This window comes from Trachemys scripta, chromosome 10, assembly GCF_013100865.1.
Source record: "Trachemys scripta elegans isolate TJP31775 chromosome 10, CAS_Tse_1.0, whole genome shotgun sequence".
NCBI classification, from domain to species: Eukaryota; Metazoa; Chordata; order Testudines; family Emydidae; genus Trachemys; species Trachemys scripta.
The window spans coordinates 31,566,717-31,584,008 of record NC_048307.1 but is presented as its reverse complement, the minus strand read 5'-3'; the positions used below and the strand labels follow the sequence as shown (position 1 = coordinate 31,584,008).

At 40.4% G+C, this 17,292-nt stretch overlaps 1 protein-coding gene across 10 annotated transcripts in view; it reads left to right on the top strand.

Annotated features, from left to right (window-relative positions):
- Window positions 1-17,292, top strand: part of NPRL3 (NPR3 like, GATOR1 complex subunit) — a 115,686-nt gene that overhangs the window by 21,233 nt on the left and 77,161 nt on the right. For 9 of the 10 annotated variants that reach the window (XM_034783059.1, XM_034783057.1, XM_034783060.1 and 6 more), the window contains 4 exons: window positions 2,019-2,148; window positions 5,896-5,970; window positions 10,494-10,647; window positions 13,418-13,499. In XM_034783059.1, the coding sequence (XP_034638950.1) occupies window positions 2,019-2,148; window positions 5,896-5,970; window positions 10,494-10,647; window positions 13,418-13,499 (441 nt within the window). The remainder of the gene's footprint in view (window positions 1-2,018; window positions 2,149-5,895; window positions 5,971-10,493; window positions 10,648-13,417; window positions 13,500-17,292) is intronic. The other variant, XM_034783058.1, reaches the window with a different exon arrangement.

Here is a 17,292-nt window from a genome sequence, read left to right as displayed (position 1 = left end):
ACTCATCAGCACCTAATCCTTTCTGCTCCCAAATTTGCCATCCCTTGTGGCCCAGCCCACTTTAAAATTCTCCCCAGTCCAGTGTGAACCACCTAATTAACACAGACTAGTGATGCAGGGGATTTTTCACAAATGGGCACCTAGAGCTGTAACCTTGTGTTTGTTTTTAACAGAAACTGTTTTCAGAGGAGCTTGTTCTAGTCAGTTTAAGGAAACTACAGTTTTTTCCTTATTGAATTCATATTTGTTGGACATACTGGTAGATACACTATTCATGAAATGATGGTTCAGTTGGCTTTGAGGCACCTGGATTAATCCATCTCCTTATGCCAATATCCCAGCTGCATTCAGTAGGAAACTGTCTCCTATAAGGTGCAATACTGTCTGTGATGAGCAGTTATGGGGTTTGAAAATGCAGTGCACACTTGCTCCCTCCAGAAGTGCAAGGGCCATCATGACCCTAGCACACCTAATGTCCAGCAGGGCAAGGGTACTCCGAAATCTCATAGCCAGAGCCATTGGGTCAGCATAGACCTTCAATAAAACCAAGAATATTCTCCTTACTGATAAAAAGAAATGACCAGTGTGCTAACTGAAAGGCAGTACAGCTGCCTGTGCATGGGTGAATGTGTATATATTATATGGCTGTACATTTTTCTCTTAATTCCTTTAATAACTCACCAAAACTAGACCAGACAGCTTTCTTAAATGAGTAGCTTCCTTGAGCACTAAGGGCTCATTTGCTGACAAGAGATAAAGGAAGTGCAGCACACACCCGTGGTCTGCCCTTTTCCTTATGCGATACAGTGTTATCTGGGATACTTGCATTGGGAAGGGGGATGGGGGGACATGCGCGCGCACACACACAAGCAAATGTAAGTACAGGAACTTGTTAAACTCTCCCCAGAGGGTTAGTTTAAATTTCTTCACTTTGGTTGTAGCTGGGCTGCTTCAAAGAGGGCAGTTGAGGAAAGACTATACAGCAATAAAACAATAAAGTTTGTACAGTCTCTTAACTGAGGGGGAAAATTTCCTACAATTCCAAAATGAAATCTGTTTTACTTTGGTCTGAGCTCCTCTGTCTCAGACAACATGGTAATGGAAGCGATATAAGAACCTAAATAGATTAGAATGGTGTAAGATCACCCACAGCACTGTCAGTGGAGTTGCAGAAGGGTTCCTTCTAATGGCTTTTTATGGCAGGGGTTTTCAGACTTTTTCATGATGAACAACATGCCTTTACAGTGAGATTCTCTTGTGGACACTTGCCCCCACATTCATAGACCACGTCCTCCCCACTCACAGTACCATTAGATTCCAGTGCTAACAGCAATTGTTTACATTGAGAAGTTTTATTAGGAAAGAGTGTAAAGAGTGTACTGTATTGTTACTTCTTTTAATGCAATTGACTAGCTGGGATGAGGAGAGCCAGTACCATGTGACCAGCCAGCTGTCTGCAGACCACCAGTGGTCTGCTGATCTCAGAGTATCTCTCATGGCAATACATTTGAATCTGACTACTGGATTTAGAAGAGATGGGGGACACAGTGGGAAGAAGATTTTTATTAAAATCCAACAACCCCCCCCTTCCCCTCCCCCCACACACTTGGGTAGTTAAAGATCCTTGTCTGCTTGAGTGAAGATTATTTTGATATCTGCCTGCTTAGTCAGTTCATTAACCTGCAGCTAAATCCAGGCAATGACTAATTTGAGCGGGTTTTATCTTTTTGAAAGCAGATGACATCTAATCTTTCCCAGAGCATGTAATTAAATAAGCATGAACTTTCATTCTTTGCCTTTGATGCTTCTCATTTTATTATTCTGGTGATCTGAGTGACATAATCTTATGGAATTATTAATTTTCATAATTGGATGCATTCAAGGTGTTCCAGTTTAAATATGTAATTTAAAACACTCTTAAAGCTCACACAAATGAAATAAATCTGTATTTCAGTTTGGGGAATATTTTTAGGGTGTGGTGTTTTGGTTATCATAGTAACTTGTTTCTACTTTTGAAGATTTTCAGATGTCATCCTGGCAACAATTTTGGCTACCAAATCAGATATGTGTGGCAAAAAATTTGAGCTGAAGATTGATAATGTCCGTTTTGTTGGCCACCCTACCTTGCTGCAGCATGCCCTCGGGCAGGTACGGTAAGAGAGCTGCTGGGGCACTGGGAAACATTTTTCTCCTGAGAATTGATATGGACAGAACAGCAAAAGAGTTATGAAATTTGGAATTCAAAATGTACAGCATTGCTTTGAAACTCTGTTTTATGCCTGTGGTTTTTGAAAGCTTTTGTCCTTGCTTATTTGCTGATGTTAATGCCAAATATGTTGTGTCTACTCTGGAAATTTTTCACAAAAAACTTCCCAGTGGCTCAAACACAGGTGCAACTGAATCAGTGTTAATATTAAATAGAAACCCTAGCGACGAAATGGCTCCAGCGGACCATATCTGTGTTTACCACTGTGCTAGTTAAATTGGCTTTTTGGCAGGTGTAACTAAACATAATGGTAAAAATTCTGGAAGCCACCTGAGCCTTGTCAACTCTATGGCTCCTGCCAGTGCTAAGGCTGGTTCTTCAGGATATGGTTTAGAACAGGGGTTCTCAATCTTTCTTTCTGAGGGCCCCCCCAGCATGCTACAAAAACTCCATGCCCACCTGTGCTACAATAACTGTTTTTCTGCATATAAAAGCCAGGGCCAGAGTTAGGGCGCAGCAAGCAGGGGAACTGCCTGGGGCCACATACCACAGGGACCCCTGCAAAGCCATATTGCTCAGGCTTTGGCTTCAGCCCCGCGTGGCAGGGCTTTGGCTTTCTGCCATGGGCCTGAGCGAGTCTAAAGCTGGCCCTGCTTGGCGGACGCCCTGAAATCCGCTCGTGGACCCCTTGTTGAGTACCACTGATTTAGAACATTTGTTTTTTTGTTTTTTTTGGGGGGGTAAAGGGTGGTGAAATTTCCCAGGGTCAGCAAGGCCATATAGGCACTTATGAATTAACATCTCAACCCAGAAGTGCTTCATGCTGAAATGGAGTAGACGTTCAGCCACATGGGCCATGGAAAGGGCTTCTGCATGAGTCTGGGGAAGGATTTGCACTTTCCCTATCCCCTTTTATGATCTCACTAATAGTGCCTAAAAGTGAATTGGGCTCTGGGAATTTCCGTGATCAGCAACCGTCTATCCATTTCTCAGTGTCTGTGTCTTAGTCATTTTGGCCTTGTTTACATTAGATTTACTAGATTAATGTGGCTTTCAAAAATTTCCTACTGTCACTAACTGGTTATTCTTCTCCAGCATTAGTAATGGTGGGGGAATTAGTGTAAAACATGCAGGCAATCTGTGGCTACTGCTTTTGGTTTAAGCACCATGTTTAATAGATTTACCCTGAGTAAGGTGAGAGACCATTGGGTAAACCTTTCAAAAGTACATAAATGGCTTGGGAGTCTAATTTCCATTTTCAAAAGTGATCTCAGCTCTCAGGAGCCTACATCTCACTGACACTGCTAGAAACTTACGAGTCAATGAGACCTTAGGTTCCTAAATGCCGATATCACATTTGAAAATGGAATGTAGGTTCTAAGCCATCTAGGTGCTATTGAAAATTTTACCCACTGTGCTCAGAACACCAGCAGTCCATGCGTGCTACGGCTCCCAACATTGCCATTGCTGGTGGAGTTGAACCCGTATTCATAGCAGTGACACGTTTTAAACAGAGTTCTTTACTGCAGACAAGGCCTTATGACTTTAGCCTTGAGGTATAACAGCAAACTGAGAGGCAATATTTTGCAGGGAACTTCTAGGTGCAGTTTGCATTTATTTTTTCCAGAATCACTTTTAACCCTTCCTATCCATGCCACTAGAAATTGCTAAGCTGTGACTGCTCATACTGCTGGCAGTTTTTCTCAGATGATCTTGGGGTGAATATTCAGTGGAGACAATGTCATGTAGTGCAATGAATGGCATTAACGTTCATTGTACCATATGCCAGAGTGAACACTATGTGTTGTCCAATAGTATCAGATTTGTGCATTTTCCAAGCCTGATCCTAAAGAGCCTGTTTATTAAGGTGTCAGTTGCCCAATGTATTTGTAAGTGTAATGGCTGAAAATTAAATGGAAAAGCTACCAGATTTGCAGTTGCCTATTTGCGATGGAATGCTGCTCAAATTCTTCTCACTCTCTTTATGTAACTAGAATGAACATCTTTGTTTTCTATTTTTCTGAATAGAATCACATCTGGGTAGTAAAAGTTATTGAGACCTGTAAACATCTTTTTGTTATTCTATAGAACTATTCAATTGTGTATATTTTATCACTCCTAAAGACCTCTGCATATTCAGTGTTCTAAACTGATGCAGAAATGGCAGCCAGCTCTGCTAGGTCATTCAGTTCTAAAGCTGAAATTTTCTTTTTGCAAAATTAGAAAGAGGCAAAGGTATTTCCTTCCAATCCCTTTCAATAAAAAGTAAATAAATAAAGTTCTGAATTATAAAGTAGCCACAACATTTCTGGCTTGCATCTCATCAGATTTCATAAGCTGCAGTGGGTTAATATCCAGGGCACTACAAGAAGTGGTGTTTGTGACTCATTAGCTGTGGCCCAGAATGCAGTGTCAGAACAATGTGCTGTTGCAAGATTCTTGTTCACGTTAGATCCTGGCCTTTTGTGATTGTTAAAAATCATATGGCAGTCTTTTCACAATAGTTAAAGTATTTAATCCTGTGTCCCTGGTATGACCGCTGTTTGTTTAATGACATTCTGCCTCTTTAAACTCTCCCTATAGTTTAAATTGGTAAAGGTACTCCTGTCTTTCTCTCCTGGTTAGAGAACATTGTGAGATCTGACCCAGCTGCCGTTTGAAGTCAGTGGCAGCACTCCCTTTAACTTCAGTGGGAACAGGATTCGGCCCTAAGTTTGTAAATGCTTTGAGGCCTCTGAAGGGTGCTTAGAGAAATGTTCCTGTGGGAACCTTTAAGTTCCAAGAAACCAAATAACAAGGCTTGTTGTCAAAACTGCAGTGCAAAGTGATCCCTCTCTCCTCCTGTTAACTAGAATCTCATTTGATCCTTTAGAAAACAGATGATTTCCTCTTTCCTTGTAGTTTATCTAGTTTTTTAAGAATACTGATAAATCGTCCCATTTGGGCCCCAAGTAATGCACAGTTCAGGGAAACAAAGTCCCTGGGAAGTGAGAGTTTTCCATACTTGTGAGGATTAGGCATAAGCATTATGGAGCTCTCTGGGAGTACAGACATGTCGCTTGGATCTCCTACTCCATCTTGTGGAGACACTTGGTCAGTGGAATAATCAAGATTTAACAGCTCCTAATGAAGGAATTCCACCTGTTGTTTTGTCTTGCTTGATTTTATTTTTTCAAACATCTATATATTTTTTTTGTTAAATCTCAAAAGCCTTTTGTTGTGATGAGAATGGTTTTGGGGGAAAAGGTTTCCAAAATGCCATATGTAGGAGACAAATTTACTTTTGTTTTAGAATTGTATAATGTGTGTGCTTGAATATATACATTTCTAAAACATATATTCTCTTCAGTCCTGACAAGTGGAAATATTAAAAACATGATATAGTGGAGTACATTTTAGGAAGGGAAGGTCTGGGATTGTTTGGTTGACGACACCTAGAGGCTTTAACTTGTTATAAAAGAATCAAATTTCCATAAATTTAATTAACTATATGTAGAAATACAGTGAGTCCCTTTTGAAGGAATAAATGAACAGGCAGCCAATGGTGAAATGCAACAGGAAACTAACCTAATAAGACTAGATCTGTTAAATCAAGACCATTTTTTTTTAGTAGTCACATCTATACTATTTTAAAACTATGTCTGAAGTACTGCCTTCACTCATTTAGATATTTTTAAAATGTTTTGCAGGTATCCAAAACTGATCCATCACCAAAGAGAGAGATGCCCACCATGATTCTCTTTAATGTTGTATTTGCCTTAAGGGTAAGAACTGTTTTTACCCCAGAATGGATTCTGTATTGTTTTATAAGGACTGTTGATTCAGTAACATACATTCACTGCCTTCTTTCACTATAAACTAGACTTTCTTAATTTGAAATATATAAAAATGTAAAAACAGTACTGCACGTGACACTAAAAATGCACAGTTAAAATAAAGAAAGATCAAGCAATCATAGAAGTCAAAAGTGGAAGAGCCCTATCTGCTTTTGCAGCCAATCTCTCGGGCCAGGGAATGATTGTTTCCAACAGGACATTTTCTGTCATTCTTTTGCAGGTAAATGCAAAGGTTGAGGTCCTACTTCATAGTGAAGATCAGCCTTATTGCACATCCTGTATATTTTAAGGTGTACATTTAATAACATAGACAGGAATCTTAAAGTATCCCTTTAACAAGAAAAACAAGAATGCAAAAGACTATGTAGGTGCAGCAAGGCCAATGTAATATTGCTGTAGAAACCGCAACTGTTACATATCCTGACTTTTAAGATGTTGTACAATTGTAATCTTGCATTATTGTTTACCTATTGATGATGTACAGACAAGAGAAAAGTTTCCTGCCTCAAAGAATTGAGCACTGTTATATTATTTAAAAGAGTAGCCTTAAATCCTACTGCTAGAGGCACAGGTATGTTTCTTCCAAGCACAGCATTGCTGCCTCTGAAATGTGGAGTCATTGATGCATTTACTGTTTAGTGATAGGCATTTCTGTAGTCCTCATTACCATGGTATTTGAGTGCTTCACAGAATTAAAAATATATCAAATACATGTGCACTTAAAGAGCCATGCTGATTTCTTTATGCAGGTAGCAAGGGAGTGGACTGCGGATCCACTTGTTAGCAGGGCAATAGAGGGTGGGATGCTCCTTTCAATCCACGGAGCAGGGATCTTAACGGATGCACAGGGGCCTACTCTGTGCTTGTGTGCTGTGAAGTTCTCAGCATACTTGGTATGCTTGGAAATTTTAATACATATGAGAACTAGTGATCTCTCAGTGAAAAGCATACTTTGTCAGGGAGTCGAGTGAATAAAGGGGCTAGAGGCCTGCCAGGCCAGAGGTGTGCTCAGCTTCAATACAGGGCCTAAGTACCTATAGAATACACAATAAACAGCCTGCACTTGTAAGCAGACCAGCTCTCCAGAAATGTGTGCTCTCAGATTTAATAACTCTCTCTCCTCGGCATACTCAGGATAAAGTTTTTAAACATCCATAATGAATTTCCAGATGACCTTTTCTAAACACCACTGTGAACACATGCCTCACTAAGCTACTGATAGGTCAGCTTCCAAAGCTCAGTATTTTCGAATAATCAGTCTCTTTTATGTTAAGCAGGCAGTCTGTTTGTAATAAATGATCAGCAGGAATGTAGCTATTATATTTTGCAGTGAAATTTTTCCACATACACACAGAACTCAAAAACAGCTGAAGAGACTGTCCTCAAAGTAGAAACAATAATAAAAAGAAACCACATCAGGCATGGTCCAAGCGTGGAAAATTTCAGCCCAAGAGGATAATTTTTCAAAATTTAGGAGTGAGTGGAAACTGAGATATGAAAACAGTTTTGCAATCTTAAGTATAGCATATACTGAGTAATTCAAATTCTGAAGCAAAAGCAAAGCAAAATTTCCTTGGCTCTGTCATTTACAATACATGACAATTAGCAAATACACTTAGAAATTGAGGAATAATTAATGCACCTTTCCCAAGAATCAAAGCACCAAGTTTAGGCTTATATTTTTAGATGGAAATGGGACTTGGGAGTCCCCTTTCTGTCCCTAACACTGCTTTCTGCAATTAGTCCGGTTGTGTGTCCTTTGCTGCATCAGAGGTTTGTGGTTTCATCTGAACCTGGCCTTTTGCTGAAAGTGTTGTTTGATTTGGTGACCAAAATGTGTTCTTTCCCTTCTTGTCACAGTCAGGAGAAATTCCAGGTATGGGGGAGAAGGGCCTTGAATTTCTGTAGGGAAATTACTAGCCCTCTTATAAGTCCTGTAGTGACATTTCAGAACAGCATTCTTTGGAGTCCGAAGTCATGCTGCAGGGTTTTTGAGACAAGGACCCCAGTGGACAATATTTAGGGCTATTTCCTTGAACCTGATAACATCTTAGAAGTGGAATCTTTCTATTCGTGTGAGCCAGGGGAAGGAAGGCACCAGGCAGCTGTTGGGTCTCGAGTTCAAAGTGACAGGTAGTGTGTAGAGTTATTAGGCTATAGGCTTGTACTGAGTCTCTCATAAGTCACAAAACCTTTTTTGTCTCTCTCTTCTGGTCAAACCTGCTGTATTGTAATTATTTACATAGTGGGACCCATATATAGCCCATGCATTCTGGGAGTAGGTTTGCTCAGAACCACTCATTCTGATTTTAACATTGCTGTACAATTGCTTTAGTGTTTAGAGAAGCCTGATTCAGCCACTTTAATGGCATAAAAGCTGCCATATGTGAGATCAGCATTTGATTTCCCAGCTCTGGCTTTCCCTTCCCAATCCATAAGCCTGCGTGTTGTGGAGGTAGCACGTTGTTTTGTGTGTGTGTAAGTGTAATGCATGAATATGAGCTAAGAAGCCTTCTAGGAAGGATTAAGGGAGTTATACCTGAGGGAAATAAGCCTTTGTAAAGCAATTGGTTGTGATACGGCTTCTATTTGGAACTGTGGAGTTCATGTCCTGGCCATTGTGGCCAAAAGCTGAAATGGAGAAGAGCCTCCTACCCCTCCTTCTTCCCCTCCCCAGTTGTTAAGAGTGCTGTCAGTGAAACAAAGATTTTTCTGTTATACTGATGTGTCCTTTGTTGTTGGCTTTTTTGTGATGACTAAGTTCTCCCTCACTAGGGGGACAGGGTTTTCTGCTTGAGTTTCACAGATTTAATAGAGAGATGGAATTATCCCAGAATTGAATTCAGAAAATCTAAAACATATAAACATCATTCTGAAGGTGTTTTATGTTGAAAACATTGCTTATTCATTCACATGCTCTGTGCGGCAACTTGGTGATTTGCAGTGAAGCCATCGACTCTGGTATAGTTTGTATTTCTCTAGAATCTAATTTCTAATGGCCCTTGTACAGGGAACAAAAGCAGAAATTCTGGCTTTGTAATTCAGTTGGAGTTTACCGTGCCATCTTTTTAAGCAGCACTGCATTGTATTTACCAAAATGACATTCTCTTCATAAAGAACTGTCTGTGGAACATACTGCATGTAAAGCAAATGGAATTTTGCTAACATAGAGTTACTGCTGCAGATGACCCAAGTTGTGGGTGGAGGTACTCTAAGATAAAGATGAGTCCATCTGCAGCAGACAGACAGAACAGGCTAAGACCCAAATGTTATAATCAGCAGTGATCCTGCTGTGCTAAGTTTCAGCCCTACCAACGTGTTGTGACTCAGCAAAAATGTTGGCCTGTAAAAATGTTGACTCATGGTTTTCTAGTTTAGATGTCAGGTTATCTGCTGCCTGAACCTTAAATTCCTTTAAATGTCTTAACAGACATAAAACAGCTGCTTACTGCACCCTTCCTGGCTTAGAGCCAGTGAGCCCCACCTTATCAGCTGTCTGTGGCCGATAGGCTTTGCAGCACTTTCATTCTAGAGGGACACCTACAAATGGAATCTTTTAAATAAGCAATATTTGTTAGAAGTGTGGAAACCTAAATCCAATTTCATTTTCTTTGGGATTAAAAGTGTCATAGCATCTTATTAGTTCTCTAGTGATTAGCATCAAATGTTGTTGAAAATTTTAATGCCAAAAGCCCAGTCATAATGCGTAAGGTCTGAGTATTGGGGCATGTGTTTTCACTATGTAGCTCTACCTAAAGTCAGAGCATTTGCATGATTCTTTGTCTCTATTCCTGTGTATGACTAGGCTTTGATTCAGGTGAAGAGAATTAAAATAATGGTGGCTGTGTGATTTGCAGTCAGTGTAAATAAGCTACCAAAGGTTTGACAAAAATGAGTAAAACACCAGTGCTCCAGTATGGAGAGATTGGCTTGTGGTAAAAGCTATGTCATCCTTGTACTTCTAGTGCTTTTGTATTGGAATGTATTGATATTTTAAATTTCTCTGTAGTCTGAAGTTTCCCTCTAATGCTCTGAAGATCTGTTCTATAATCTTTCTTTTAGTAAAAGGTCCAGTAACAAATGGGAAGATACACAAGTAAAATGAGTAATCGTGCCCTAGGTTATGTTTGTTGTTTTGTACATGCCAACTTGGAGATCCCTCCTCATTGTTTTCATGACTACTTCTTGGCCTAGTTACGTGTGTTTGACTTGCTTTAGTTACAGATCTCTGTCCTTCAGCTTTACTACTGTGTGAGCCGGAGAAATCTCCTTTCTTTTGACAATCGCCAGGGAGGCTGACCTCCAACCTTACTATTAAAGATAATTCATTATCTTTAATGAAAATTATTAAAAATAATTTGTCCAACAGTGCAATACTCATATTGAGTCTAGTTGCATGTGTTTGGTAGCTACTGAATTAATGACCAGGTCTGTTCCTGTATTGCCTGTAGGCCAACGCAGATCCATCGGTGATCAACTGTTTACACAACCTCTCTCGTCGAATTGCCATAGTTCTACAGCATGAGGAGCGTCGTTGTCAGTACCTGACCAGAGAGGCCAAGCTGATCCTAGCCATTCAGGATGAAGTGTCTGCCATGTCAGAAAGTGAGTTCTGAGCTCAGGGTAATGGGGAGCTTCTTTACCAAAGGGAACTTTCGACATTGGATAGTCAGTCAATTACTGGCCAATTTAATGAATAATCCACTTAAATGCAGATTACCATGGTTTGAGAATGTTAGTGTTGTACATACTTCTAGTAACAGCGAGGCAGTAGCAGGAATCCAGGAAGCTGGGTAACAAAGTGACTTAGTGAGCAAACCTTTTACATCTGGAGCCTTGAGTTTCCAACCTGATTGGGGGTCATGGGCAAAATCAGGGTCTCATCTTAGTCCATTTTTGTACGTGTATAAAAGCTGTCTCTTTACTGCTTGGCATAACTTCCAGGTTCTGCTTGAGAGAAGTGACTCGGAATGTAATTGCCAGTTTATAGTGCATTTAAACAAACGAGTAAGAAAGAATGAGACTAGTTCCAGTTTTGGAATGGAGTTGTTTAAAAAAGGAATACTGCAACAGTGTAAAATGTTATCCTTTAAAGTTTACATAATTTATTACAATAATTGGATCCCATTGTTAAAGCCAAATAAAAAATGGGGCAAATCTTTGAGAGAGGTGCTTTCATTTTTGGAGGGTGGTGGTATGCTTGAAGTCATCTACAATATTATGTGCCAGCTACTAACCCAGCAGCCAATGAAACCCTGCTCCTGAGCTGTGGTAGTATGTGCCTAAGTGTGTATTCCTACAAAGCAGGGGTTGTACTGGAAAATCCACAGAGACCTTTTGCTATAATAGTCTTTCTGATTCTCACTATGATTAAATCAGAGAGCCAAGGTAGATGAGGTAATATCTTTTATTGGACCAACTTCTGTTGGTCAGAGGCAAGCTTTCAAGCTTACGCAGAGCTCTTTTTTTAAAGATATTACCTCACCCACCTTGTGTCTCTAATATCCTGGGGCTGACATGACTACAACAATGCTGCATACAGTGTTTGATTCAGTTGGACAAACGAGCCTTCTCAGGCCTTATCTCTGCTTTTCCCTTCCCCTTATAGTCCCTGAGGTTACCTACTCTAATCTCAAGCCCTTGAGGCACTGTCATGGTTCTTCTTTTCTCTGTAATTCCTGCTAAAGACTCCCATGTGTATCCGATCTTTGAAAGAGCTCTCTTACTGCAGAATTTCTGGTGCTTGTCATTTTGTTTTGTTCATTTGTTTTTTAAGAAAACAAAACCCAAAACCTTTTGTGTGTTAAAGGAAGATGTTTCCTTGCAGAGCTGAGAAGAGGTTTGTCACTCTTTTCTGGGGGGTTTATTATTGCCATTTTGTGGCATATAGTTATAAACTCAGTATAAAAAAATGTCGCTGAAAATGCTAATTCTGAAAGCCCAATCATAATGCAGCAAGGTCTCAGTGTTGGAGCATGTTTGCACTATGTGGCTTTGCCTGCAGTCAGAGCTTGTGCGTGATTCTTTGTCATGATTCCTATGCAAGGTGAAGTTCGGATTCAGGTGAAGAGAATTAAAATCCGGTGGTGGCTGCATGAACTGCAGCTGAAGTAAGCTATCATGGTTGACATAGCTGGTAAAGCCTCTAATGCACACTAACCAGTCTGTCAGAGCCCACAGTTGGCGTTTGCACAGGAGCTTTAGTTTTAGTCTGATATTTTTGAAACACAAATAAAACAGTGAAAACTGCAGTTTGCAGGAGACTAAAGTATTCACTTGAGACAGCTCTTCTGGTATCCCCAGATATCTTGGTGTAGCTGTTCTTTTGCCTTTCTCATGCTTTTGAGTATAAACAAAGGGCACTCTGTGAATGGGGCCAGTTTGAATGGGGTTCTGTGGTTTTTATCATTCTGACTGCCTTTGACTCCACTTTGCCTTATCGTCTCTGAGGGTCACCTGTGTTGCATAGAGATCCCCGCTCTACAAGTGAAGTAGCTCAGTTGCTTTTGTGACTAGCTCTGCTCCTGTCATTTGCTAGGGTGGGGGTACAAGTGATACAGCTTTGCCCTCTGGTGCATTTGCAATCCAGATGTGGGAAAAGCCCTCAGGTAATCTCAAATCCAGGTTTCCCATTCTGTGACCCTGTATGCCAAGCTCTCTGGCCATCCTCAAGAGGGATCTTTCTATTTTGCATGTAGTTTCCATGACCAGTGTAGATAGTAACATGGCATTGTTTCAACCTGTTATGAAGATATGTCCCTTTTTAAGGTCACTCAGTAAAATTTTCAAAAGCACCTATGTCTCATTTTCAAAAGTGACTTGGACACTTAGGAGCCTGTGGTCTCATTGAAAGTCAGTGGGACTTAGGCACTTTTGAAAGTGTTACTTGCTGTGTTGTAACCTAAGAATCCCAATTCTGTTGAGAGTGAGTCAGTTGCATGAGCTGTTACAGTTAGAGTATGGAGTGAATTTCTGGAGCTTTACTAATAAACCAGCATTATCCTCTTATTTGTGTATGCACCTGGCTTTACTTTCACAGAGGCACAACATGTATTGTCTTGCTACAAGCATTAAAAACTAAAATTTAGAAGTAAAAACATAAAGAAGTAGTTGCTCCTCAGATTAGTGAAGATGCCCATATTGCATAAAGTTGGGATTCATGGGATTCAAAAAGAAGTTTGTATCATTGTTGCTTAATTAAAAAACAACCACTGAGGAAAGGTGAATGTGGATTAAACAGACTTGAATCTGTCACTGTCTAATCTCTCCACAGAATCTGCTATTACAATTGTGCAAAATTCAGATGACCGTCTGAAAGCAAGGTTTCTCTGCTTTGAAAACAGTTGAATGTTTTCTTGTTTTAATCTTTCCATAGCAGCAGAAGGTCCGCAATCACCTTTCCATCACATTCTACCCAAGTGCAAGCTGGCCAGAGACCTCAAGGAGGCTTATGACAGGTAAGAGGAATCCTCCTGATAACCCAAGCTATTCTTCTTCTTGGTGAAAAGTCTTTGACCTGTATATTATCACTAGTTCACCTGATTTTATATGTCTCTTCTCATTAGTGATTATTGGATCACTGGAGACACCAGTTCAGAGAGGAGGTTTGCCTCTATTTTTTGTATTGCATTTGATTCAGTCTCATCCCAGACAGTGAACATGAACAAGTATAGAGCCCAGAAAGTGAGTGGCCCTTTGGGCTTTGAAGTTAAACCAGGTGGAGGTTTGTAGCAATATGGCGTTCAGCTGTTGAAGTAAATCAGAAGTATTATGGAGACCAAGTTGCTATCTTGGTCTCTCCAGTAGGATATCCCAGGGATTATCTTCTTTGAGGCTTGATAGGAGTCTTTGCCATGGCTATAAGAACTGTGCTACTCTTCCTTGGCTGGCAAGAGGCCTAATGACAACTTATTTGCAAAGTATCCTATCAGCAGCATTTTGGGCAGCAGCTCTCCCAGCAAGCACCCCAAACATACAATTTTATGCACTGCTCCATGTAACATAGTTGGCAGTTCCACAGGTTGCCCCTACCTCACTTGGTTACACTTTGCATGCCTGGAAGCCTGAATGAATGAGGCCTTTAGCATCATATAAACTGTAGCCTGTCAAAGCCTGAACAGTTAATGGTTCTGGCTGGGATTCCAAAGATGCTTAAAGGAGTTAGAAGTTCAATTCCCGTTGAATCTCAGTGCGAGTTGGGCACCCATCTCCCTTGGACTCCTTTTGAAAATTCCAGTCTGTGTGTCTTTCTGCTCTGTCATGGCATAGCTAACCCCTTAATGCAGAGCAAAGGGCTGCATTTGGTGCACTAGCATGTGCTGGTGACAACAGCTACCACAGCAGGGGGAAACAGAACCCTGAACAGGGAGTCTTGGCAGATAAGTAGAGCAGGAAGGTTGATTCAGTGTTTAGGGGCCAGGCTTCAATTCCTTGCTCTGCCACAGACTCCCTGGGTGACTTTGGTTAAATCACTTAATCTCTATTGACCTAAAGTTCCCCATCTGCTGAAAGGGGGTAGTAGCACTTTTCTACCTCACAGCGTTGTTGTGAGACTAAATATATTAAAGACAGATGATTAGATACTACTGTAATTGGGGCCAGAGAAGCATTTTAGATAGGAATGATAGTTAACAGTTTTCTGTGATAATTGCTTTTGAACTTAAGCTTCTGGAAGAAATTCAGGCCCCTTTGAAAGAAGCTGCAGAATCTGCATTTGGTGTGAATCCTGTAAAACATACTCTAAGTTTTATTTGAAAACATTTTTCCTGGCCTGGATTTTGAATACCAAACTCTCACCCACTTCTTTTTTTTCTACCTTCCTTTTGGTTTATTTATTTGTGACTCACTGTGGGGTCTGCCCAGTAATACAGTGACATCTAGTGGCTGAGAACAGTGACTGAGAGAATTTTGAATCTAGGACCAAAACTCATGGTAAGGACAGAAAATACATAGTGGTGCCCACACAATTTTCCCAATGTGCTAGCATCTGCCATCCATTGAGATAGACGTGTACTGGGGCAGGGACTATCTGGGGAAGTAGGCCACTCCCTCCCAGCCCTCATCCATGCTGTAGTGGAAACTTCTCCCACACTATCTCATGTTGACATGGAGCATTGCTCAATGGAATCTTGTCTTTAATTATTTTACCTAGCTTATTTCTGATTTGAAGGCGTTACTAGAGACTATCCCAGTTAAAGCTGGAATGAAGTTGTTTGATGGTTTCCTCACTAAGTGCTGTTTGCTTTATATCTTTAGAATCTGATTTTGTGGCATTGTATTGGCATAACTACAATTACAGTTTTTTACAACATTATATGCTTTGTATCTGTTTGATTAGTCTGAGGTATGCAAAATAATTAAATAGTTATAAATCTTGATAGTAGCCAATTTATTGTCTTAATTGTGTATGAATTTCTGGCAGTTTCCCTCCTGGGAAGCAGCATGGTGCAGTATATGGGGCACATGGAGTTGCGAACCAGATTCTATTTCTGGTTCTGCCAGTGACTCACTTGGGCAAGTCACTCAGGCAAGTCAGAAACCTCCACTGATTTTTGGATGTCCAATTGGAAACATCTTGGTTTTCAGCAGTGCCAAACCTCTGAGTTGACTTTAATTGGCGTTTAATTGGTGCTGTAACTGAGGGGGATGCAATTGTTTCAAAGTATTTTCCTACAAGGTGCTCCCCACTAGATGGCACTGGAGTATTTCAAGTCAGGTCTGACATATCCCTAGTGCTTCATTCTGTGTCATGAGACGTATACAAATCTGAACCTTTGTCACCGCTCAAAATGCATTGAATGCTCCTATCTTTTAAATTGCAGTATAAATGGGGTGGGCTGGCATGATTATAGATAGTTATACCACTAGTTCCCATGATTTCCTAATGGCTGTAGAAGAGAACCTCAGAAAGCAGGGCTTTTTAATGATTAGTTTAAAAGATTTTAATGCATTTGGGATCCTCAGACATTTTCCACACAACTCTGCCTACAACGTGAACAAAAAGCAATGGCTTGAAGGCCAAAATACCTCAGCTATAGCTCACAGACTGATTGCCATAGTTTAAACTGCAGCTGCAGAGAGCGTTTGCTAGGTTTACACCAGTCCACCACTTAGAGGTTTTGAAGAAGAAAATATTAGCTGTTTATTTAGTAGGGCTCTACTGTTTCCACCTCTCTCCAGATAGGTTTTTCGTACAACAAGAGCAACCACACACTTTCAGCCTGACTGATTTTCTTTTAGGGGAAGGGTGACAACCAAAGCAAGAATGAACAAAAATAGGGAAAATCTTCATGAGGGTGGTGTCTCTCTGTTAACATTTTGTTTCAACTTTGTCTCGCAAAATGCCGGATGTCCCCATAAGACAGGCAGGCTTTGTAGAAATTTCAAGGTGGAATACAGAGCAAAAGTGATCGCCATTATTTAGATACATACACCACAAATGGGTTTTGAAACAGTGGGCTTGTCTAGATGGCTAGTTTAGTGTGTGGCAGGTTGGAGTGTTTCAAAGCAGATTAAATCAGCACACTCTAGGGAACTTTTAGTGCACAGTAACAAAGTCCACATGACCAGTTAGTGCGTGACTTGCTAGTATGTTGTAGATTTACAGCCCACCTTGCAGCACACTGACTAGTCATCTAGACAAGCTTATACCCAAGAGACTACTTATACACAAACTGGTCTCCATGGCTCAGTAGAAGAGGCTACTACAAGGTCAATAGAATTATGACATCACCACATGAATAAGGCCGATGTACTAATACAGTAACAGCCATACTGCATTGCAATGCTTGGTACAAAAGCCATAAATAACGGATAACAAGTAGTGTACATGCAAAGAGGGGTACGTCTTATTCAAGGCTCCAAATGGCTACTGCTTTGTATTTCAAAGAGAAGACTACCAACACAAGCCTATAATCCCCTTCCTAGGGTACATTTTGAATAGCATCTAATAAACATGTCTATAGAACACTCTACTTATAGATGAAGTGCTGTAAAAAGGTGAGTAGATATAATTATCTGTATCTTGCATATGGAGAAACAGAGAGGCAGAAGTTAAGCCCAAAATTTTCATAAGTATCTATCAATTTTGGATGCCCAGTTTGGGACATCTCAGACCTGATTTTCCACAAGTGTTGAGTGCCTGTGTTGAATTTAATTGGAACTGTGGTGCTCATCATCTCTGAAAATCATGTTCAAGGCGTCACAGTAGGCAACCAAAATTAGTGGACACTTACCGTATATAAACTATTA